The 25714-nt window shown below is 36.6% G+C and overlaps 1 protein-coding gene across 8 annotated transcripts in view; it reads right to left on the bottom strand.

Annotated features, from left to right (window-relative positions):
• Positions 1–1306: 1306 nt before the first annotated feature.
• adgrl3.1 (adhesion G protein-coupled receptor L3.1) overlaps positions 1307–25714 on the bottom strand; it is a 200303-nt gene continuing 175895 nt past the window's right edge. For 2 of the 8 annotated variants that reach the window (XM_037532789.1, XM_037532790.1), the window contains exons 17-24: positions 24516–24582; positions 23752–23843; positions 16586–16754; positions 12041–12169; positions 10764–10860; positions 8466–8591; positions 4690–4707; positions 1307–4014 (exon numbers count right to left, since the gene is read on the bottom strand). In XM_037532789.1, the coding sequence (XP_037388686.1) occupies positions 3146–4014; positions 4690–4707; positions 8466–8591; positions 10764–10860; positions 12041–12169; positions 16586–16754; positions 23752–23843; positions 24516–24582 (1567 nt within the window). In that variant the 3' untranslated portion in view covers positions 1307–3145. The remainder of the gene's footprint in view (positions 4015–4689; positions 4708–8465; positions 8592–10763; positions 10861–12040; positions 12170–16585; positions 16755–23751; positions 23844–24515; positions 24583–25714) is intronic. The other 6 variants (XM_037532791.1, XM_017715036.2, XM_037532793.1 and 3 more) reach the window with 4 other exon arrangements.

Raw genomic sequence — 25714 nt, 5'->3', positions numbered from 1 at the left:
TGCTGACCCTCTGTTATCATTTTCTTCTCTTGGGTCTTGTCTTCGTCCTTCATTTTCTCCGTCTCTTCTTGCATCGGATCTGTGTTGCAGCTGGCAGGATGGTGAAATGTGCTGTGTCTCAGAGGCCTTCAACTTTTCAAACAGTGTCATAGGGGTGCATGCAAAACTTGCAGTATTGCACTCTCACACACACACACACACACACACACACACACACACACACACACACACGTCAAAGGCAGGACAAACCTCAAGAGAACGCAGCTACGTTTTCCCTCTCAGTGAAAAAACCTCCATCTTTCTTCTCTTCTCAAAACACTGAAGTGCCTGTCAAAACTCCTGTTAAATATGCATGAGAGCGGTAACATTTGGTCGAGCGTATTCTCTGAAACACACACACACGCGCGCAGGCTGACTGACATTTGGGTGTGTTTGCAGACGGGTGTGGGTGTTTGCATGGCAAGACATGGAAATCAATAATTTGTAATTACACCGTGTTTACATTTGTGGTTTGGCCAAATGTGCATAATTCATTAATGACCACATCGACCACTGGTGTAATGAATAAGTACATACGGATATGAAAATAGGTGAGCCTTAAAGGCACAACTCATAACACTCCAATCAGTCGTGTAATTAAAGCTACAGTGTGAACTTTAGGATTTCATTTGTACTTAATTACTCACTTTTGACTTCATTAATCAGTTTTTAGCATACTCTGTCACAACTTCCAATGTGACTTTTACAAGAACTGAACAATTTAATTGTAAATACAGTAATGACCTGATCATCTTACTGATAAGAATACAAAGCTAATACACAGACATAGTAGGTGCTTAAATCTGTAACACTGACCATAAAGTTCGCTGTTCTGAGCAGGTAAATACACACTGAGAATTAGCATTATGTCACTAACAAGTAATTCGTTGGCTTTTCATAACGGCATCAAATTTTTTGCCCATTGTAGCTCAACCACAGAGGTTGAACATGACACTTCCAACTTCCCACTTCTGAACAGCATAACTTCTGTTACTATGTATTATATGCTTGGTTTAGTTATCAATACTAGAGACTAGCTTGTGTCACTGATTTTGTTTATCTTTACTAGTTACTATCTGTTGTTACTCTGTGCTAACTACTATCTTTTTGTTACTTTTGTAACTTCTTACTAGCTTTTATGCTTTCCTTTGCATTAGCTACAATTGCTGTTCATTGTTTATGCTAAAGCTCCATTTTAATATTTCTATTTTTTCCAAATGCAAAAACCCACAAATTCAAACTTAAAGTCAACAAAATATTCTAAATATTAATTCAGTCATTTTATTTGTTGGCAAACAACTTTCACTGTTACAACAAATATTAGTTATGAGTTCATTCAATTTAGAATGCATATGAAAAGAATAAATAATAATTCCATAGATATCATAATAATCATAATAACAATATTGATGGTAATAATAATAATCATAATGATAAAAAAAGGTCTCAGTGCCGATTTTTTCAAATCTCTCCTCTCCTCTACCGACGATCCGACGATTATTCAGATCTGTAAAAGCACCTCATGGGGACAGATATTCAGTCATCTGGGTAATAAAGGAAGTAGATGTGCAAGCTACAAGAAATTTCATTTTGAGAAAGAGTAAACAGTAGATTTGGAGAAACAAATCTTGTTTCTGCCCCAACAGCACTAAATTAGGCCCTATCTTACCAGCCTGTTCATGTACTTGGATAAAGCTTTCATACTTTATACTCTTTCCACTCATCCTTGTGGGGCACCTGTCCCGACACACTCTTCTCTTTCCATCTTCTTGTCCTCTGTCAAGAGCGAACTGCTAGGTGAATATATTAAAACAGATATTGGATGATACCAATTTAGACTGGCTGTAGGGCATCCAGTCAACCCCTACTATTACGATATGATCAGTATTCGTATCTGTGGACATTTGGAACAGGAGCGCTCAACCTGCCGTTCGTTCTGCTGTCGTTTCTTTTTTGTGGACAAGATTGACACCGTGTGGAAACAGAAAGAGTTCTGTCTCTGAAACAAAATCATGGTGATGATGCCTCAAACAAGAAGAGTGTTGGTGTTGTGTTATTTGGTTATAAATAAGAAGTTGGTGTTTGCATTTCTGTGTGAATGTGTGTGTATGTATGTGTGTGTGGGTTGGTCACTCCTAGTGGTAATATGGGGGGGTAATAGTATGGAGGACCAGCACAGTTTCTGGATTGGTCTAAGTTCTACACAAACACATACGCAGGGAAAAGTATATCAAAAAACGTGAGACGCATATGATCATATGCAATGCAAGGGGGTCTGTACATTTTACATAGAAATCTGTCCCATTTCTTTGTTATTAGTGCGTATTATCTCTCGATAACTGATATTATTACAGAAAAATAAACATAAGAAAAAGAACGCTTCCTCAAGTTCCTCAAGATGAGATGGTTCACTGTGACTTCATACTTGGAAACGGTATCGGTGCTAAACAGGAAGGAATGTGTGCAGCTGAGAGCCGTCATCCGAAGTCTAGAGGGTGTTTTGTGGGTAGAGGAATTACAGTTCAAGGTTCAAGGTCCAGGTTGGTGTCTTATCAACGTATATAATCTAAAATGGCAACTAGTCTGTCGCTATCAGTTCATATGCATTTTGACACTCGAGTAATCCGTAAGGAGCTTGAAGGATACCAGACAGCTTTTGGACAAAAGTTATTATGGGGCAAAGTGATGCAAGGATGGACGTTTCTCTGACTGGAATCCGTGGCCGCCATGTCCACCAGAAGGTTCTGTGCCCATCATATCCGAAAGGTCGGTTTGCCAAGCTTTGCCAAAATGGCTGGCTCCAAGTGGTCACACAAAAAAGAGGTTTATCAAGCCCTCCTTGAACTAGGGGCTTCTTGTTGTGCGTGGCAGTTACACAAACCACACTAAATTTGCTCAGTGGAGATGGTTTACAGGTACTGGTACTAGTATTGAAATCAGTTACTGGCCCTAACAGGTACTAGTTACTAGTGCTAACTTGTATCGGGTACTGGTCTTTATTGGTTTTAGGTAAGCTATCTGGTTATCAGCCTCGTCGTTAGGGATCTATCAGTGCAGTAGGTAGTGGTTTTCCCATGCCTTGTGCATTGCATCATCACACACAGCTCTATAAGCTCGTGACCAGGTGCGAGGGGTCTGGCGGCTGCTCCTCAGGCGATGATTCGTCCTTTTCAGGTGGCGCAATGAAGCCGTCACTGCCGCCCCGACCCATCTGGTAGTAGCTCTGTAGTTCTTGTATGTGGTTCCGTGAGCCAAGGTTCGGCATGCTCTTGTAGTACACGTCGTCCGAATCCACAACAACCCCTTTGCCATTTGCCAGCTGAAGCTGAAGCTCGCTCCCTTCTTCTACCTCCTCGTCCTCAGCCTCATCGTCGTCGTCTTCATCATCGTGGAGACCATTGATGAGGTCTTCTGTGCCATGTGGCAGGTCAGTGAGCGTGGGCATGCTGGTGTAGATAGAGTCTCTTATGGGGTTTAGCGTCTCATTGGGCAGCAGAGGGAAGAAGCTTTCACTATTCTCCTGTGGCACACGCCGGTGGGCGGAGAAGGTGTGCAAAGTAGGTGGGGCATGGCTGTCAGGGGGCGGTGGTCTTGGCGGCAGGAGAGGAGCCTGCGATTCTTCCCGGATGATCTCCAAGCTCAGGCCACCTCCGCCACCGCCATCGTCATGACGATGGAAGGCACCAGGGTTGTCCAGCACCATGACATCGTCCTTGGCCACGCTCCCGTTCGCCATGTGGTTGCTGAGCTTGGCGCTGGGGTTGCCCTGACGCTCCGGTGCACTCAGGTACGGTGCTGTGTAGTTGGCCGCCAGCTCCTTCAGAATCTTCTTCTCCAGCGTGGTGGGCGGCTCGCTGCCGCGTGAGCTGTATGTCAGGTAGTCGCCTGCCGCCATGCCATAGCTGTTGCCGTGGTTACCATTGAGCGGCAGCGTGTCCATGACGCTGGAGTCACGCGCATTGTTCAGCATACCCTCTGGAAACACAGGATGAGTCATGCTTAGAGAAGGAATGTTTACAGATGCTGATTCTGTCATCTCTACAAAAGTGCTTTGCAGATAAGTGACAATGATCCATTGTGTAACTTTCAGCTACCTGCAGAAAGTCTAAACAAAGACAACAACCCCTAACCTCTTTATCACAGAAAAATACAGCTTATGCATGGAGCCAGTGCTTTTTACACGGCAGTAAATTTCCTTGTTATTAGTCCGTACTACCTCTAATTCTTTATTAGTGTGCTTTACCTCTTGAGGGCTGATATTACAGAAGAAAATTGATCATGTATACTTTCCATGCACAATACATTTGAATGCTTTATTGTTTATGGTCTACAAAAGAACACACTCACTTGGTATTTAATATATATGACTTTATGAAAGGAACTTTTATACTATTAATAAATATTTGGGGATTTAGATATTGATGATTAAGTGACTTTATGAAAGATTGTATCTAATAGGATATTGCCTCTCAACTAGTTGAATATACAGCAATTTTAATGGCACAGTTGAAGAGGGGAGAAAAAAGGAGAGAGAAGGAAAGGAGTGGATAGGATAAGAGAGGAGAGATAGGAGGAAGAAGAGGAGAGATGGGGGAGGAAGAGAGGAGGGAGAGTTGAAAATGTAGGTAATGAAAAGAAAATGAGTCATACTTGAATCTCTGTAGGAGGCTGCACATCAGCATGGACAGAGAGAGACAGAGAAAGAGAGGAGAGCAGGAGACAAAAAGAGAACGGGTGGTTACACAAAAAGTGTTTATGGTATGTACAGAGAAAAAACAGTCTCGTATCACTCTGACGAACATGCATACAATGCAACTGTTTCTTTAGCCCTTAAAAGTTGTAATTAATGCCAGTGAGCTTTGTGTCATTTTATATCAAATATTCCCTAACAGCTCACTGAAACTCTGAAAAAAAGAGCTCTGTGAAAAAAAATGCATATTCTAAACTTTCAATAGATACCATATTTAACTTAGTAAGTTTGGATATATTTTATGATGATTTGAATTTGATAAAGTTATTGTGTGCACAGTGTTGCTTTGCAGAAGGAAAAAAACCCTTGCATTTTTTCCATGTTTTAGTCATTTTTGACACAGACTCAAATGTCGTGATATAAACTGTAAATGTTTTTTAAATGTAATTAATTATATAACTATGAATAGAATGTGTAACAAAACAACAATAACATTAAGCGTCTCTGAAGGGGTTGTAGTTTTTATGCAAACCTTTAGTGCATTAATAGGCTTTTGATTATTGCATTTCCCCCCAAAATTTTAGATTTTAATTCTGTAGTTTTAGTTTTAGTGCTTTACTGAGAGATACAATAAGCAGTTAGCAGTTGTCACATTTATAAACAATACAGCACACAAATAACTCAGACATAATGTAATGTTAAAAAATTACATACATATTGTAGTACTGGAGGTAGGGCTTCTTATAATTCTTTGTAGTTTTGATTTCTATACATCATCTCTTATGTTTCTTATTTTGAACACCATGGCTGTTTTTTCTTTATTTAGCTCAATCTTACACTGTAAATATGACATGAATCTAATCTTTAACTGAGAATCCAAAAGCAGAAATACCAGAAATTTTCTATAATATATATAGGCCATATAAATATATATAAATTATATAACAAAACCACTTCACAATTATTGTAAATGTAATTAAACATGTAAAGGTTCCTATTTACAGTACTGTGCGAAAGTCTTAGGCACCCAAGACACCTTATCAAAATATATTTTTATTAGTTATAGATAAAGTAGAAATTAGTGTGTTTGTTTAACCATTTTCATCCTTCTCCTCCAGGAAGTCCAGTATTATATGTAGTTAAAAAGCAACTCCTGGTTTGACCAATCAGTGCTTCAGTAAATTGTGCTCATGATGCAATTGATGATATTAACAAGGTTCTGTGGTGCCTGTGAAGGTGTCAAGGAAAAATATGGTCCCAAGAAAATCTTGTTACTTTTTATTGTTTTTATGTTTATTTGAATTATGAATTTGACTTTATTCTAATGTTTATTGTGATAAACTCAGTGCTGAGGTAAATGTTTAAAATGTTGCTTAGATGCCTAAAACTTTAACACAGTACTATAGGTTTCACATTTTCAAGTTCAAGCTCAAAGCGGTCATCCCTGGTTTCCTGTCTCTCTTGGGTCTAATTATGACGTAAAACAGGGGCCAAATTCTCTCAGTCATTCATCGACATGGGAACAGAAGTGTGTTCATTTACAAAAATCAGGTAATAGCTATAAAAATAGCTATACACCTATAATTACTCATATCCACTGTTAGGGCAATAATTAAGAAGTTTAAAACAACCAGAGCTATAGTGAAGTATCTGAAATTTCCCTTGACTCTACTGGAATTTTGACTGGAACCAGGTTTTATAGATGGCTGACAGTTTTTTTGGCTTGATGTAAAAAGAAGGATGGTCACCCCAACTGTTAAGTAAAGTGGAAGATTTGTGTTATTCTGGTCTGTTTTTCCTCCAAAGATCGTGAGAACCTCATTAGAAAGAATGGTGTCTTGGACTGCATTAAGTACCAGAAGATTTTTAGAGAAAATCTGCACAAACAGATAAAAATGGGTCTTAATTGCACAATGATCAAAACAATTGTTAATTTACCACAGAATCAAGGTTTAGATATGGCCATCTCAGTCCCCTGACCTAAACCTCACTGAAGACCTGCATGGTGAGCTGAAGAGGAGATGCCAAAAGAGAGGACCTAGGACTCTGGAGGATCTGCAGAGATTCTATACGAGGAGTTGTCTCAAATTCCCTGCTCTGTATTTTTAAATCTCATCTCAAGTATCATAGGAGAAGACTCAATGCTGCTATGGTGGCAAAGGGAAGATGCTCAAAGCATACATGTATACATGTAGTTTAAATATTTTTAAGAAGGGTTTATTTTTTTCTTAGACTTAATTTACTGCTATTAAAGGTTCCATTTCTTATTTTCAGTATGAGAATGAGCTAACCAAACGCAGACATTTTCATTACCATTTTTTGCCCATTTCAACCAAGGGCCAATAATTACAGAGCTGACTTTAGATATGTAATGGTGTATATAATATAATGAGCAGTCTGTTTTGTTTTTGTTATTTAATAAACGTCCAGTGCATTATATCCTCTTTACTTAAGTGTAACATAGGCAGAAAGCATGAACAAAAATATGTTTAAAAGTAGCACTCATGGAGAAGGTAAAGGAGCCTAAAGTTCCCTCAGGGACAACATTAAAAACATTTGAATGGAAAAATCTCCAAATCCACCACCTCTCTCAGTACAATTTGTTTGACAAGTAGAAAGTTCATGGTACCACAACAAATTGTCCCTAGACATGTGTGTCATGCAAGATTTCACAACACAATCTCAGATTAACAATAAGGAAGGTAAGAGAGAAGCCAGCGGTCCACCTGGAAAGAGCTGCAGGATGACCTGAGAACAGCAGGAACAACAGTTACACAGAGAACAGAGCTTGAGCAATGAACTGAAACAAGCTGCATCACCAAAATTTACACACACCACAGAACTCCAAGATGGTCTGGTCAAATCAAATGAAAATGGAACACTTTGGCAATAATTCAGCCCATTCTTTTTGGAGAAAGAAGAATTGCGCATGTGATCCAAAGAACACCATTCCCACAGTGCATTACAAAGATGGGAACATCATGATATCGGGCTGCTTCTCTGCAAACTGTACTAGGGCATTTTACGCTATCAAAGGAAACTTGAATAAAGTGATGTACCAGGAGAAATTATAATTTAATCTCTTCTGCAAAGAAACTGAAAGTGGGGAGAAGAGTTCAACAAGACAATGACCCCAGACATAGAATCCCATTGAAATTTCTAAGGATTTGAAATAGCGAGTCCAATAGAGGGATGCTCAAGACCTTGGTTGAAAAAAAGACTGTTTGCCAAGAAGAATGTTCCAAAATTGAACCATTGGATGGTGCAAAAAGTTAATTACTGCTAAGTGTAGATGTCTTGAAGCTGAAATTGCCAAAAACAGCTTTGCAACAAAGTACAAATGCCATTAATTTGAGGTGTCTGATACTTTTTTTCCTGGTTTTGCATCTAGAAACATCATATAGCTTATGAATTCATATTTTAGGTTGACATTTTAAGACAAGTACAGACAAGTACATTATGTAATGTCAAAGTGGATATTTGCACTGGAAGTATATTTAAATAAGAACAAAAATATCAGAACCCTTGTTTCCACTCACTCTATATAGGTAATGTATGTATGTAATTTGGATTGACAGTATGCATGGATTACTTATGGGAGTCCAAATGTGATTTTGTTTTGTGTGTGTGTGTGTGTGTGTGTGTGTGTGTGTGAGAGAGAGAGAGAGAGAGAGAGAGAGAGAGAGAGAGAGAGAGAAAGAGAGAGAGAGAGAGAAAGAGAGAGAGAGAAGCAAACCTTGAGTGTTGAACATGTTTGCAGACGGATTATTGTATACAGCAGACTCTCCCAGCAGTGTGTTATAAGGGTTAGTGCCATGAGGACGCAACAGTGCATTAGAGATGAGATGGTTAGCCATGGTACCTACAAGACACACACAAACAGAGAGACAGAGAGAGAGAGAACGAAAGAACAGACATGGTGATAGACAGAGAGAAGAGTGAAAGGAGGAAAAGACAAAACAGTTAGAACGATGCAGACGAAAAGACAATAAAATCTGCACACCATTCCATGACGCAATTGAAATATCTCATCAGATGCACCCCTTGAAATGAGAGACAAGTGGAATTAATTCATTTTATTCTAATACTGTCCAGCAGATGACTAAGGCTATGACTGAAATGGATCTCTACTCCCTAGTGGTGTGACTGCCAGAGCTAGGCCATTAGTTTGGCTCATAGAGGTCCAACAAAAAAAAACCTACAGAAAAAATACAAAACCCTACAATAAGGCTCAATTTTCAATAGCGCCCCTATGGGATTTCTTAGAGTATGTTATAGCAGTTATGTTATATGCACTATGAAAGTCAAACCAGTGTATTATCAGTGGGTTTAGCTACTAAGCTTTGCTTTCCTTTCACTTTAGTTTTGAGTTGAACTGCAGCAAATCTTAGCATCATCCGATATAACTAAGACAGGCAGAAGTTTGATGTTAAGCAGAACACACACATACACAAACACACACACATATAACAGATGTCCAATGCATTTGGACTGCAGGGGGATTCAGTGTCAGCAAGTTTGAAGAGTGGTTTGATGCTGTTCCAGTTTCTTTCACTGCCCTCCCTAGTTTTTGCTGCGTACTTTATTCTTTTATTTTACACTATTAATGCAGAACAGCAATTTAACACTGGAGAGAGTATTTGCAAGGGTTTTAATTCATTTTTAGGGTTTAATTTCTGTATGTATTGTCTGTGGGTCTCTCTGGGTGCAATGACAAAAAGTAATGTTTTGATTTACTTGACTCAAATGTTTAGATCATTTTCCACAACAAAAAAATATACTACAACAACACAAGTACTGCCAAAAGTAAGTAAATGGAAAGATAAAATTGTGCTGATGTAATAAACACTGGCAGGCAAAAAAATTGCTCCAACATTTTTTTTATGTAATGATTACTGATAAACACTAAGAAAGGAGGGTCTCAGCAGTGTTGGGAATAGTCCAGTACAAAGTATTGTGTACAGTAATGTGATAACTTTTTCCTGTAACGAATTAGTGTAAAGCATTACAGTTCAAATTTTTGTAATCACATCACAGTAACAGGCTAAATAATTTCATTACTTGCATTACTTATACCATCATATGCAAAAGATTAAACACCCATTTTCAAATTACAAGTAATACTGTTTTCCACATCCTCCACAAGGAAAAAATATGGTATTTTTCTGCAAATTTTTTTATTGAGTTTAACAGGTTGAAGATCCTGAGTGATATAGCCAACTAGGCGTTATAATTGTCACTGGGAGATTTAGCAGTTATTGTTCTCCTCCAAGTGTCCTGAGCTGTTCAATGATGTTGCATTAGTGGCAGTTCAAAAAGATGCCTTGGTGCTTAAGATGACTTGGAGGAAGCTCAAACTAGCCTGTTTTAATTAGCAAATGTTTTAATTAGCAAGAAAATTTGAAAAAACACAAATCATAAAGAACATAAAATACAAAATGTACTTTTGCATCGGCTACATTTTGTATTTTTTTAAACATTGAATTTAGCAAACAGTAATTGTACATTCAAAAGTGCAGAAATGTGTTATCTGAAAAGGATGCGTTCATTTATTTTCACTTGGAAAATAAAAGAAGTCAAAACTTTTGCACACATATGTTAATGTGTAAAATTACTTGTAAGTAAAATTTTAAATACGTTGATAAAAAAGCAATATGTAACTAACTAAAATATGGTTTGTGTCAATAGTGTTTATTCACGCCAAATAATTCACATCAGTAAGTTATATTACAGCCATTAAAGGGAAACAGCAAAGGTCACTGTCAGGTCTAGAAGCGAACTTCCTACACAAGCTTTGGTGTTTGTGCAAGCTAAAAACAGGACACAAATTTGTCAGTTGTAATTAGCTATAATTTCATTATCGGACCACTTTTTCCACTTAGCAAATAATACATGACATCCATATATCATGCATCCTTAATATGCATCGGAGCATTTCTTTCTGACTGCCATGATACTTTATTCATATGGCAGTGTCATGCACAAACCAGTAAAATCTATGCGTTACTTTTTACAACATGTGCATGACTGTTACCTCTGTTTAGAGTAGCTGAGCTGTTAATATCTCCTGTGATGAAGGATGACTCAGACTGCTTCCTGACAGTGTCATTCCACATCCTCCGAATACGACTCTGAGAGAGACAGTGAGAGAGAAATAAGGTGAAAAAGACAAGTATTAATATTGGATCTCAAATCAGAACCTACAGGACTGTTAAAAAGGTCTCTTGAGAAATGGCGCATTTCAGTGGCATCTTTCAATGTTGCCTTTCTACAGTGACCACGGGCACTAAATATTCCTTTGAGGCTTTTCATTATGCTGCACTTTCTTTATGAGTTTATATATTCTTATGATTAGTATGCAGAAGAATGGCTTGGTGTCAGCAGTGAGGAGGCATGTGTCACCAAAGTCCTGACCACTCCTGGATTTAAATACTCTCGTGTTTTTTCAGCCTAATTTTTATATATACAGCATATGGTCAGTTACCACATACTATAATTTTTTACTTATAGTAAAAATAATGACATCACAAAAACAATGAATTCCAAAAGGGTTGATTTTGAGCAAATAATTAATGAAAGTCCTCTCCACAAATATATATTTGACAGAATTCTGCAGAATTCAGCAACTACCCATTGGCTTCCCTTATTAGGTTCAAGTAAACACTGAAATTATTGTCCATCGTAATAGACTACATGCTACAGCGACAGATGGAGATTAGGCTGAAAAAACAAATTATTCCTATAACCTCTTGCTGACAGCTCACTAGTGGCCATTCTGCTGATGGACTGGAAATTGACTCTGATGTGTTTAATTAAGATAATCAAATAAAATATTTTTCCTGTAACTTGGTTATCAGATTATATCAGATTAGATGAACTAAGGCACTGTTGGCTGTCTGTGTGTGAACTATACTGAGACTGTGTTGAGCTGCTAGCGAGTAACGAGAGGTGAAAGAGGAGGGGTAAACAAAACAATTTAAACACAAACTTATATAAATGTTGATTTGCCTGCTCACCTAAAAAGACAAAAATACATTTTCCTTTGGTTTTGTAAATTTTTCAGTTTTCCACTGAACTGTCTTTGACCAACATTCTATGTATAAAAAGCTGTATGCTGCAAAACTGAGAAGGCTCCAAAAGAGGTGGAAATTGCATTTTATGGCCTTTGTGAAAAGAGGTTAAAAGTGAAGAGAGGTCGAACATGGAATGAGAGAGGTAATTCATATACCCATGACCTTTTTTTCTTATCTACTAAACATTTAATTCTCTTCCTGAACTGTGTTTTGCAAGTGAGCGTGAGTGTGGTGTTACCTGTGAGTTGGTGGAGTAGCGTCCAGGTGTCCGTGCCGTGCTGTTCTTGGTGGATGTGGAGATAGTCGACTCCACACTCTTTCCACTGCAGCAATGTGTACGAAGACACCTGCCATACTCCTTACGCACCTAAACACACAAAGTCAGACAATTTGCATTCTTCGCTCATATATACATTGTGCGTATACAAGGACCATTCTATCAATTTACTACCTACTACTAGTTTTCTACCAAGTACAAACTGCACTTGGTAGTCTTTGGATCTCTGACTTTAGATATTTAAGGGATTATGTTATGGTCTATTTAAACCCAAGGCATTAACAGAAATAACAGTTACAAATACAGACAAAATCATCATATGAATAATATTGAGTTATGCTCAGTATTATCGAAAATGGTCACTTCTGCACTTCTGAAATTTGGTACTGTTTCAGTTGTGTTATTATTGTTTTGGCAGTGACAAAATGTAATGCAAAATCACGTAATAAATTTAAATTTATAGGATTACACAGAGCAAAAGATTTTTAGTCTAAAGTCTATTATCTGTTTAAAGTCCAAAATGTGTTTTCAGATCAATTTTGAACAAATGTGTTAGAATGATTAAAAAAATATAAAGCTATTTATCTAACAGTAAAAAAGTAAACAGTAAATAATTCTCATTTATTTTATTTGGAAAGTACACTCTAGTGCCCTATAGATTACCTTTAGATGTTCAAATTGTTAAACTCTCTTGTGAAACTTAACAGTTTTATAGCTAGCACTAGGATTAATACCAGAGGTAGAGTTAGGACGAGGGTCAGATTCAGGTTTTGAGTTGAGGTTTAGATTAGGATAATGCCAGGTTTACACTTAATGGAAATAAAGATAAATTTAATTAATTTAACAGATAAGTATCTATTTAATAGATATTTGGTGAAAGATAAGTTTTGTACCTACATAACATCTGTAGTACACTATCCAAATACCAGCATTTATTTATTAAAAAAATATAATTCATGCAAATAAAACAATATATTTGGTTTAGAATTGGCACATTCACACTTGCTGTTTTTCCCACATGATACCAATATCAAAACCCTTGAGTTTTAATCTGATATTGTTCCTTTGAAAACTAATAACTTTAAAATGCACTTTTTCAATTGAAGCACTACACTTAAAATGAGCATCTAAAAGTAGACTATCAAACCTTACTCAAACACTCTCTTAGCCCACAGGAAAAAAACACAAAGTTTATATCACATCACACAATGTGAATATGTTCTATTGTTAGATTTGCTACAGAACAGCTTTTTGACAGCTACACATCCTTTCAGCCCTGTTGTGCTGAGTTTTCCTCTTACAGTGGAAGGATAGACACATGTGGACTTCAGATCTGAGGAAAGAGTTTGATCTGCTCTTATCTTTTATAGATGTAAGCTAAATGTATTGTTTATCTGATCATTTTGATGATCTACCAGGTCTTGCAGGTGGTTGTTAGGAGTCCCAATTTCTCTGTATCTTTTAATCACTTTTTGTTGTTTTCACATATTTTCCTTTACTTTCCTATTCCATAAGCAAGTGTATTATCTTACCCTTATTCTCTTATAAAGCATCTCCTGTAAAAAGAAATAACTTCTTTTCAATAAATGAAGTTCTTTTCAATAAATGAAGGATGCTCTCTAATTTTTACATAGTACAATATGTTTATTTATATTGAATTTAATGAGATAAAGTGTACTACAGGCAAAAAAAACACCACAGAGATGCACTGTTTTAAACAATGGCTGCTTCAGTCTTTTGCATGGTCTAGGAATGTTAAAATGTTCTTTAAAGTTGACATCAGGCAACCAATTAAACTCTCATCTAGCATCTTATATATGCGACTTTAATAGTTAGCATGCTGGATGACCTTTCATTGTCATAAATGCAGCCCTAGAGCATGGTCACACAGACAGACCCCTGCTCTTCCCCCACACACTCACACCAAAACCTTCTCACCCTTGACTGAGTTATTAACCATCGGGGACTCAAACCACATTGCTGGATCCAAAAACCTCTACTCCAGCCTTAATGTCCCTTATCAGAATCCCACTCCCTTTTGTGCTGGCCATAATAAGGATGTAATTGCTTTTTAACGAAGTTAAGATGGATGTCATATTATTGTTTGTGCAGCTGTTGAAAGCAATTGTACATGACCTGCCAGGAAAATCACAGCATTTTATAAAGCTCATCTCAGAGGACAAATCAACTCACCAACACGCCCCAGTAGACTCTAAACAAACAACACAGCGGGTCGAAGTTGGGGAAGATCGAGAATTTATGGGTTTGGCTTGAAACATTTACTGCCTCCAAAACTCCAAACTCTAATAACTTGCAACTCAAAGCCAAGAATAATGTGTCTACATATGGGAAAAAAGGGCTCAGTTTGTTCTTAAGGAGAATATTCTATTACAAGGCTTAAAAGAAGGAGAAACTATTTTTAACTCAAGCAGAATCAATATTCAAACTTAAAATGAGTGTATGTGAGACTAACAACTGGTAAAATGTGAAGAAATGGCAAGATGGTCTTTGCAGTTTTGCTGGCAGCTAATAAAGTGTAAACATAATTTTAAAATCAATAGTGTTTGTGAGTTATAGCAGCCATTTGGGTATTGCTAGGTCTCAGGTCGTCTGCAGTGTGGAAGTCAATAAGCAACAGTCCTAATCTTAGTTCATTTTCTGACTGAAGCTGAAAGTCTATGTTTACATAACCATCTTCAATTTCAGATTTATTTATTTTTGCTCACATCAAATCTATGTGCTCTATGTGCTATTTCACACTTTTGCCTTGACCTGCATGCTCAGGCTTTTGGGGCAGATTGCTGACAGTCTTCTGCGGCTGGGGCAATAAAGGTGGCTAGTTTAGTAGGCTATCTACTAATATTTCCTTGCAAATAAACATAAGCACAACTTATTTTTATAATTAACATAAGACCTACGCCAATTAACCAGGTGTCGGGCTCATGCGCTTTTGTGTAAAAGCTATATATTTTATAAAGTAAGAGATCATTTGTTGGGCAACATTGTGACACTCAACACAGCATGTTTTGAACAAACCAAAATAAAACATGTTTTTTGTGCATTACTGAGCAAAGCTCTACAAACTATTTATAAAGCAGTAATTTGTTTTTCAGTTTTGAAGTATTTTGGTCCCTCCTCATACAAACAGATAGAAGCCTGGTCTTGTATAACTGATTGGCGGCATTTCCAAGATGACCGCTCAGTGGACAGACTTTCCTTTAAGGACTTTGGTGAAAATTTATTCATAAAATAATTACTTAGATTCTTTTTGTCTTAGTTTGTTTTTTAATGCCTATTTAGCATTGTGGATATTTGGCAAATCACAACAGACACTTTTTTCTTTTCAAGACAGCATAACAAAAATAATCCCATTCCTACCACATAACACAACAGACAAATATAGAATGCTTAAGCTACTCTGCCAAATATTAATACAGTAAAACCAGCTAATTTCAGTGTGAGCATGAATGTGAAATTCTGGACTATGTTCTGTTTTGCAATTTTTTCAAGACCATTTCATAGTATGTTTAATATTGGACTATGATTAAATCTGATTGACTGATCAGAAGATTTGGCTACTGGTTACTTTAATATCCTGCAGTGAAATAATGTTTTAAAAGTACATAGCATTACAAAATCTAAAGAGATAGCATTTTTTTGACTACTGAAATTTGCTTCATGACCTTTTGAAAATGTGCCTCACTTCTGCAGGATATGGGTAATTGCTGATTTAAGGATCCTCTATGACAATAGTGTAAACAGTGTAACAAACAACAAAAGATCTGAACTGGATCAAGTTTATTTTAGCCCAAAAACATAATATATTAAAATACGCCAAGATCAGACATTCCTAAATTTAATACCTCTATTAATAAAACTAAACATTTTTCAGAAACTTTATTATTTTAAAATTTCAGTATCTATTTTAAGACTTCTTAAGGATCCAGGAACCCTGTAGTATTTAGCGATTTGGAAGTAATGCATGCATGCAATGAAGCAAAAGTGCAGTGATCGCCTCCTTCGTCTTGTTATTGGTGCTAGTGCCATTTAGCTTATTAAGCAAATCACAAAAGACACTTTATTTTTACTCCCCCCATTTAGTCATGCACAATTCCAAGCACTAGTTTCGTCTCCCCAATCACATATTACCGCTGTTCAGAGGTTGAAGGTTGGCACATGCTTCCTCTGATTCATGTAGCTACCAGATCTTTTTTCCAACTACCAAAAACATGTTACTAAACAGCTGAATGTGCATGGTACAGAACATTAACTGCCCGTTAACTAGCTCAAGTAACAAAATCTTATGCTGGCTAGCATTGTGTACAAATCAAGTACACATCCTCTGCAGAGAAGACACTACTATACATTTCGATGCACAATTAATTTGTATGCTGAATTAAACATTAGGATAAAAGAACATGTTTTCCAATATGATTCCAATATATTAAAACTAAGATTCTCACATTTGCTCAAACGTTTGCATACAACTATGTGTGAGACTCATACCTTCTTCTGTAGGATGCAGTGGAAAATGAAGATGAACATGCTCTGCAGCGAGTTAAAGATGGTGAAGAGGTAGGCCATGATCATAGTGTTTTCATTGATGTACATCAGTCCAAAAGCCCAGGTTAGGCCCAGCAGACAGAGCAGGGCTATGTCTCCTATCACCCATGACCTGAGAGAGAGCGAGGGAGAGACAGATAAAGGGAGGGAGGTATAATAACAGAGAATTTTAAAAATAAGATTCACAAGAAATACAATCAACATCAGAGAACAATCAACTTCACCAGTGAACAAAAAAGAAGAAAGTTAAAGAAATACTTTGGTGGAAAAAATCAATTGTATAACATTTTCTCTTTATTCCAAATGTATCTGATCAGCCAAGACAGGTTTGGTGTGTGAAGTATGCCTCTACAGTTTTATACTAGCAATATAGCTATATTAGTCTTAACAAGTAATGAAAACTTACAGCTGCAGCTTAGCATTGTGCATACTGTCAATATGGGCTTCAAGATGACTGCTACTGCAGTTTTCAGTTATTAAATGTACTTTGTCCATTTGTATACATAAAAAGACCTCATACAGTGTCAGAAAGTACATAAGTAAGCCTGTTTGATGATTTCGATGATGAGATGTGTAAATTAGATTTCCAAAGTATTCCTTAAAACACTTCAGTAGGTTACATCAGTATCTACATCATAAAGTAAACAAAGAAAGAATTTAGTAAGAATACATATATACACTCACACACACACAATCAAAGAGGAAAGCCAATCAATCATATATTAGGGTCAAAGAAAGGTTATGATAGGTGGAAGATCTATCACTATCCCAGTGTAATGATTTGAAAAAGAATTTTAACTCAATCAAAAAGATGTTAAGAATTGAAAAACATTTGTTTATGAAAAAAAGAATTCGTTACCGTTTAAAAGTTTGGAATAACTTGTAAATAATAATGGTTGTTATTTTATTCAATAATAACAGGAGCAGTATAGACTGCAGATATTTTAAATGTTTTATTTAATGTTCCCATTTTTTCCAGAAGCAATGTTATCAAATGCTAAATAATATACTGTAATTTATTTATAGTATTTATCCATATGTTTTCTGCCTCAAGATTTCACCATTACTTTTCAAATACAAGGCATTTTGAATTTTATTAAAGCTTCATTCTCAATTCAGCTTTCTGTGTTAACTTATTTCAAGGAACTGGACAGATCTAACATTTCTTCATTTTGTCCAGCTGCCTAAAAATTAGTTATAACATTGTTGAAATTGTCAAAATGGTCATTAATTTATAAGAGATTAGATATTGGCTGCTTTATGTAATCCACTTGCATAAAGAATGGAAAAACAAGTCTCCTATCAACTGACCTGATAGACCACCAAAACTGTCACTGTCATATAAACTGTACTTCAAGTACACTTATTTTTGACAGAGAGGAGAAAATCAAGTTCCACTCTTGATTCAGATCTGAAAAAGTCAAACAAAGCAGCTGCTGGTCTCCTCAAAACAATAAAATGGCTGTCTCAAAGTCCAGACCTCAATATATATATTATTATATATTGATTTATTATATATAATTATTATTAAATTTACTTTTAATATTTAATATGTTCTTACACGTTATCAGACCCTTGTTCTGTATCTTCTGTCTGTATTTGGCAACAATGTAAATCTGTAAATAAGCCTCACCCTCAATGTTCTCTGAGATAAAGGTTGATTGATTGAAATGGCATAACAGGTGGCTTCTCTCTTGTGCACAGAAGTAACTATCGGCAACAAACTGGAATTCATGTTAATGAAAACAGTGATTCCAAACTTTTAAATGGCAGTGTAAGTTGAAAAAAAAATCACAAGAGGAAATGTACACAAACACACACGTACACACTAGCAGAGGAACGAAACACGACCCCATTAATGACTTGAGCCAGTTTACTTTATGAAGGAACATTACAATGTTGGCACTTTAGAGGCTTGTATTTGGACTGGAACAATGGCAGGATTGCAATATAAACTATCTGCCAGTGCAGGCCATTATTCGCTTGGAGTCAAATGTCCTGCTGGCTCCCGCCTTAATGTCTGCTAGTCTGTACTTAGCACTGAGATTCACAACCATTTAGAAATGCCATTTACTCTTTAAGGTCGTCCACACACTCACACACCCGGGCGCACAGTGTGTAAGTCATTTATACTAAGAATTGCACTACTGTGACAGGCTGAAGTTTGGCACTAAAGCAGGATCATTAGATTAAAAGAGAGAAAGAGTGTGAGAGAGACAGAGAGAGAGAGAGAGAGCGAGAGAGAGAGAGAGAGAGAGAGAGAGAGAGAGAGAGAGAGAGAGAGAAGAGAGAGAGAGAGAGAGAGACGCGATGAGAGAGAGAGAGAGAGAGAGAGAGGATGAGAGAGAGAGAGAGAGCTGATGAAGAGAGATGAGAGAGAGAGAGAGAGAGGTCATGGGGCAAAGACAAAGAGTGTATTATGGAAGTGCCATTCTTTTATGATGGCAAATAAAGCGAACAACTACTCTACTCAACAGGAGAACAAAAAACAACATAGGACACATGGAATGATTGCAAATGACAGCATTAAAAGAAACATTATTCTAAGGGTTAACAAACAATAATTTTGTTATTAGTTTGACATCATAGCTTTACAGTAGGGGTGGGAATGACTGAAAGGCCCATAAAAGGACATTCTGGTTTGATACTGAATTACATTTTTGATTATATTTTTTAATGAATTGTGATATGTGAAGTGTAATGATATACATATCACTATACTTCACATATATACTTGTATACTTATAAGTATCCTCCAGATATAAATTATATCCCCAAAAGAAAACTTTTTATCTAATAAACTTTCTCTCTTTAGCATTAACCAATTCCCCCTTACTTTTACACACTTAGCAGATGTGCTTTTCCGGAAAGATAATGGCAGGTAAATGCAGAATAAGTGGTCTTGCTAACTAACTCTCATGGTGTGCAAGTTTGTGTTATCAGTAACACAACTGGGTCTTATGGGTCCCAGTGCAAAACAATGAACTTCCCCCGCATGAAAATGACCTTCAGCGTAATTTCTTTGTTTAGTTGCTATTGCTATGTAGCATGTTATACAAACTTCACTTCTAAAAACAGTTGAGACTCTATGTGGAAGGCCACTAACAACAGAAAGCAGTGCTCTGTAACCCTGCTTTAACAGTATAACGATTCTTAATGTTTTTACTTGCACCATAAACAATGGAAGCCATATGTTAATGACAAGCTGATCTGATGAACTGATGCACAGCAGAAACATGTATTGTGATCAGATGTGTCAACTGTTTATGAGAAAAGGACAAAGAAGGAAAGGTGCATTCAAATGGTTACTAGAACGAAGATCAAAAGCCAGTATCATGATCTGGGGGTATATTAGTGGCCATGGCATGGGTAACTTGCACATCTGTGAAGGCACCGCTGATACTGATAGATACACATTATTGAGGAACACATGCCTTTTTCAGGGGCATTTCTGTTTATTTCCACATGACAACGCCAAGCCATATTTGTTACGTTTGACAATAGTGTGGCTGCAGAAATGGTGCTAGACTGGCCTGCCTGCAGTGTCCCACTGACAATGTGTGGCACATTTGATTGCCACAAAATCTAACAAAGGCCCTGTACGGCTGCACAGCTGAAGACCTGTATAATGGAAGAATGCAAGTTCATGCAGTAAATATAAAATATATTAATAGTTTTTTGTGTTGTTTTCAGTTTCATACAGGTCAAACTATTTTACAAATAACTAATGTTTTTATTAGAATTTCACTATCTCATTTTTTTTGGAACTGAAGTTTGTATGTTACTAATTTATCACAGCTACCCATGGCTGCAGAGCTTTGTAAGCAACATAATAGGCCTTGATAATGTATGTAAGGGGGCTTGATCAAGACAACCTTCAATTTCCTTCCTTTGTGCCATTGGCTCAGGTGTTCATTGATTTCATTTTAGGAACAAAAAGGCCATCTAATTGACAAAGAAATCAACAGATTTTGGTGTCATACTTGTCTAGCAATGAACTACAATAAAACTATCAATTTGAAAATACTAAAACACTCTACATAATGATACTATTATATTACAATACTGGGTTGTATACATTATTCCTCCCACCCCTACTTTACAGGGAGTTCAGGACTTGCAAGTTAAATTGACACAACAAACAGGAGGGACTAGTGGGCTACTCCAATCAGAACACACACTAATAAGAGCAAGCATTCTGATTGGTCAGGGTCCCTTACCAGTGGCCATCTGTAACAAGGCATGCCTCAACAGAATGCTGAAATAATGAAAAAAAAAAGAGGAGAAAAATGGAAACAGAAAGAAAGAACAGAAAAGACAGATAGATGAGGCTGATGAATGATTCATAAATGTCATAAATAAACCAAACAGAAACTCAAGGAGATTGAATACATAAACAAGCAGGAAATAATAAATAAATAAATGAGCAACACACACACACACACACACACACACACACACGAAGATGATGGTAGAAAATGGGCCTTTTTTCTTATTCTACACAATTTCACACTTAAGGAGAAAAGTGTGATGCCATAAGAAAGAAAAGCTGCTAAAAATGCTCAGTCAGTTTAGAAGAGCATTCACTTCACTGCGTTAACAAAGCAACTTCTAAAACAGTGCAAGGGAGCACAGGTTGACTGTAGCCTAAACTATTGTTAGTCTGACAACACAATACTTTCAGGATAAGGGGAATGTTTTTACTTTGTGGAAACTTCTGTAGCTAAAGATACGTCAGCTACATGAAAACATATATTGTTGTACAAAAGCAGATTGTAAATATATTATATTTTTGCCTTGGAATCTAGCTATTTTCAGCTTTCCTTTGTGGTAGTGTGTTTCTTTCTCCAGTTTCCTTTCCAGCAAATCAAAAGCAGGCTTTATAGAATATTGGAAGACTGAGTTGGCAAGTCCAAAGGTTCCTCCTTAGCACTGACAAACTCCTTAGCTTCTTATATGTGCAACAGCCTGCAGAAACCCCTCATATAGCTTTGTACGTTTCTTTAAATAATTTACTGTTGTAAACATTAAACTTTCTGAATTTTTAAGATATCTCTATCACAGGCCAGAACTGGGAAAACTGCATTTAAAGAATGAATATTGCACTTCAAGGTTCTGTTTTATCAGGGGGCAATAAGGCATTGTACACAGACTTGTATATGTAAAAGTTTGGGTGTCCCTGTTTTTTAATAAAATTAATAAAGTACTAATTATTTTTGTTTATTTTTCCTACACAAAAAGTATATGATAGATGTGTGATGTTGATTAGGGCCCAAAAATGTTCAGAAATGTTCCTGTACACCGGTGTCAATTGTGGTGACTCGTCAATAAGACAAGGTCCCCAAACATAAGTCAACAAAGCACAAAATCAATTGGTCCATGTTTTTTTCTTGAATAAATGCTCAACAGTTTGGAATCATCTCTCAAATAGTAATAACTGCTGCAGAGGGATTTCAATAACTTCTTAAATGACATATAAACTAATTATTTCTAGTGATATTAATTATCCACCCAGAGAACTGTTCATCACTTTTCAGAAAACATGGATGTTAAGTTTATGATAATTCTCAAAATTATACAGGTTTCTCAATCATTATGGAATCATCTACAGTTCTGTACAGCTTTGAATTAGCAGCTTTAAATTAGCTGCAAATATGAATTTGAGTGGTGAGTTATAAATCGAAAAAGTTTGTGCCTGCAACAAAATTATAATAAGAATTTTATTTCACTGATTTCAAACGTTTCAATGGTGATTCCAAACTTTTGAATGCTAGTCATTTTTCCCATTGTTTTATGCATGCTCATTCCATGCACATACACCAAGGCAAAAGCTTAGTGATTGCAGGCTTGATGCTGTATTCATATTTGCCTTTGTATCTTTAGTGCTAAATGCTTGAGCATACAGTGAAACTACCTTGCGTTTAATGTTGTTTTTAGATACCACTTGCAATCTCATCTCAATCATCAAGGAACCCCAAATTCAAAATCATTTTTCTACACCACATCACCACTAACCTAGGCCTCAGCACTATATTACCAGCCTTAGGCATGTTTGGAACTCTGTACAGAACAACAATGGATTGGCTAGAAGTCCTTTGGACCCCTCTGATTCTTTCCCTCACTCCTGCACTTTGAACATAAAACTGCATCTAAAATCATGAATTTCTTTTAATAATCACCAAAACTGCAGCTGCCATTCTGCATTTAGGTCACATAACTTTCTTCAAGCAACTCTAGACTGAATTATGAACATCAAAAGGAATAATCAATTGCTGAGACACGCCAAATAACCTAGATTCACATTCGACAGTCTAGTGCCGGGCTGAGGGAGTACAGCTCAAGTGTACTATGCCCTTAGAAGTGTACACTATGTGATTGGGCACGTTACACTACACTTCAATCTGTCCCTTCTTTGACCTCTCTGTCCCTGAGATTTGAAAGTATTGTGGGAGACATTTAAAATTTCATCTAAGTTCTCTCTGCAAAGCTTTGACATATTCAGTGCTAGAATTTCAGTAAAGAAAATGTTGGGTGTTGAGAGAACATTTGGAACGTGACCAAACATTTAATGTCTAATACACTCTAGTGTGCTCGTGTACTGGATCAAACTGCAGGTAGAACATTCTACAGTAAATATGTGTATACATTCAAAGCAGAGGGAGAAATGTAATGATGACAACATGGGCTGTGAGTGTAAGTATACTGAAAACGCTAGAATTAAACATGCATAAGACATTTGCTTTTATGCACATTAGAACACTGGGTTGAACATATGTCCCCTATGTATTATATATGTACTTATTTAGGTAATACTAATATGCTTCACATTCTTTATTTTAAAAAATAAGAAAATAATTTTGGAGCATTTTTATTGGTCCATTCCTTATTAAATTGTAGCACACTATATATATATATATATATATATATATATATATATATATATATATATATATATATGCCCCATATGTGTGGTAAAAAGCACTTTACAAAGTGAGGACCTATTTTGTAGGTCCCTCCTATCAGAAAATTTTTCTCCTGAAAATTCATGGAAAAAAAAAAAAAACAGCACACACTCACACACACATACACACCCACACAGAAGGACTTACTTGATGTTGTCCAGGCAACCAGAGTCTGGTTTCAGAATAGCAGTGTGGTGGAACATCTTGTAAAGTGCAATGCCCAGGAAAATCACATTCAGCTATACACACACATGCAAAATAACAATCAGAGGAAGAATGTAGATATTTAAAGTTAACAATAACTAATTCACTGTAATGGCTTACTGTTACAGTAAATGATTAATTGAGTACAACTGGTCAACTATAATATAGTTTTACAGCTAATAATAGCTTTATAATTAATAGAATGTATACAGTGTAAACACATGCACAGACTATCAATTATGACACAAAACTGCTTTGATTTAAAATTAGGGTAGCACCCTGCCTCTCTCTCTCTCCTTCTCTATAGCTGTACAGTTGTCAGTGGTGACTCGTCTGTCTTGTGGGGTTTTAAAGTTCACCCCAACACACTGTGACTTTCACATAATTGGTAAAATGTCCTCGGCAGACCATTATCTACACCCCCCGCATGTGTGCGTGGGTGGACATGTGTGTGTGTGTGTGTGTGTGTGTGTGTAAGAGATGGGAGAGAAGGAGAGAAAAAGAAATAGACAGAGAGAGAGAGAGAGAGAGAGAGAGAGAGAGCAAGTGACAGATTCTTCAAAACCATTATCTGCAGCCCCCTTGTGAATATGTGCATGCGTGTGTGTGAAAAAGAGAGAGGCTGTGAAACTGGCTTTTTTTTTTTTTTAAACCCTGTGTGTATCCACGGGTATATGCGTGTGTATGTGTGTCTGTGTTAGGCTCACCATGATGATGAGTGTTGCAGGGCCAATGAAGCTCCAGATGAAGTAAGTGTCTAACCGAAGCCAGCACCTACAAAAAAAAAAAAAAACATGACAGATGAGAAGAAAGACAGATATCAGTGACCAGTGTATTGCGTTTTTTATTATTCTAATTAAATGTTATTTTACTTAACAAATATAATGATTTAGCTATGTATGTTTGTATGTATTTGAAGGGTTTGTTACAAAATGCATTACAGACCACTTTCATCATCTACATTGTTGGAAGTGAGCTTTGAACAAAGAAAACATATTGATGTTACATTATAATTAATACTACTGTTATTAGAGAAATAAAAAATTTTCCATTATATTTCAACTGTTATTGTTTTCAAAAACTCCATTAATCCATGTATATACATAGTAATTGAAACTTTTTTTGAACTGTTTATCTCAATGTTGTGACTGACAACATGAAATGTGCCCATTACATGTTTTGAGGGCAGGATGTAGTCAATGCTGTCTTATGACTGTCTTATCATGTTCACACTGTTTATGTCTAACACGGCATGGCTGTGCAGGAGCTAAATGTAATTCGAAAGTGAAGCTAGCTAACAAAATGAAACAGCTATGAGAAATTTTGCTAACTAGTTAAACAACAGTAGTCATGAACAGAGACACAACTTCCTAACTAGCTAAAGGTTCTTCTATAATAAATGGCTTGTTACTGAAGCCAAATCATAAAATCAACAAGTTTTAATAGGGAGATACTTTTATACAATGCAATGTCTGCAGCTAATAATGAGACAAAACAAAATTCAACTGAAGACTTCACACTCACACCCCAAAGAGGCTTACCCCAAAGACTCAACTCACATTAAGTGACTTGTGAACATCGTGAGTATTGGTATTGAGTACCAAACTTTTGGGTATTGTGACAGTTCCAGTATCAGTAGGCTATGTGCATCCATTCTGACTACTGCAAGGCTAATTGTACATGATGATTGGTATTATTCAAATTTAAAGTAACATGATTAATGCTGAGGTTTGTACTGTATGTCTTTAAAACTGGTAACCGTCCCACCCATAGATGTAATCTAATATGCACTGTTCAGACATCATGCTCTGACGTCCGTAACACCATTACTTCTGTAGAACCTTCCATAACGCCTCCTAGCCTGTGGCTTGGTCGGAACATAAAGGAGCTGATTGACAGCCTATAA

Source organism: Pygocentrus nattereri, chromosome 22 (genome assembly GCF_015220715.1).
Source record: "Pygocentrus nattereri isolate fPygNat1 chromosome 22, fPygNat1.pri, whole genome shotgun sequence".
Taxonomy (NCBI): Eukaryota; Metazoa; Chordata; class Actinopteri; order Characiformes; family Serrasalmidae; genus Pygocentrus; species Pygocentrus nattereri.
This window is presented reverse-complemented; position numbering and strand designations above follow the sequence as displayed.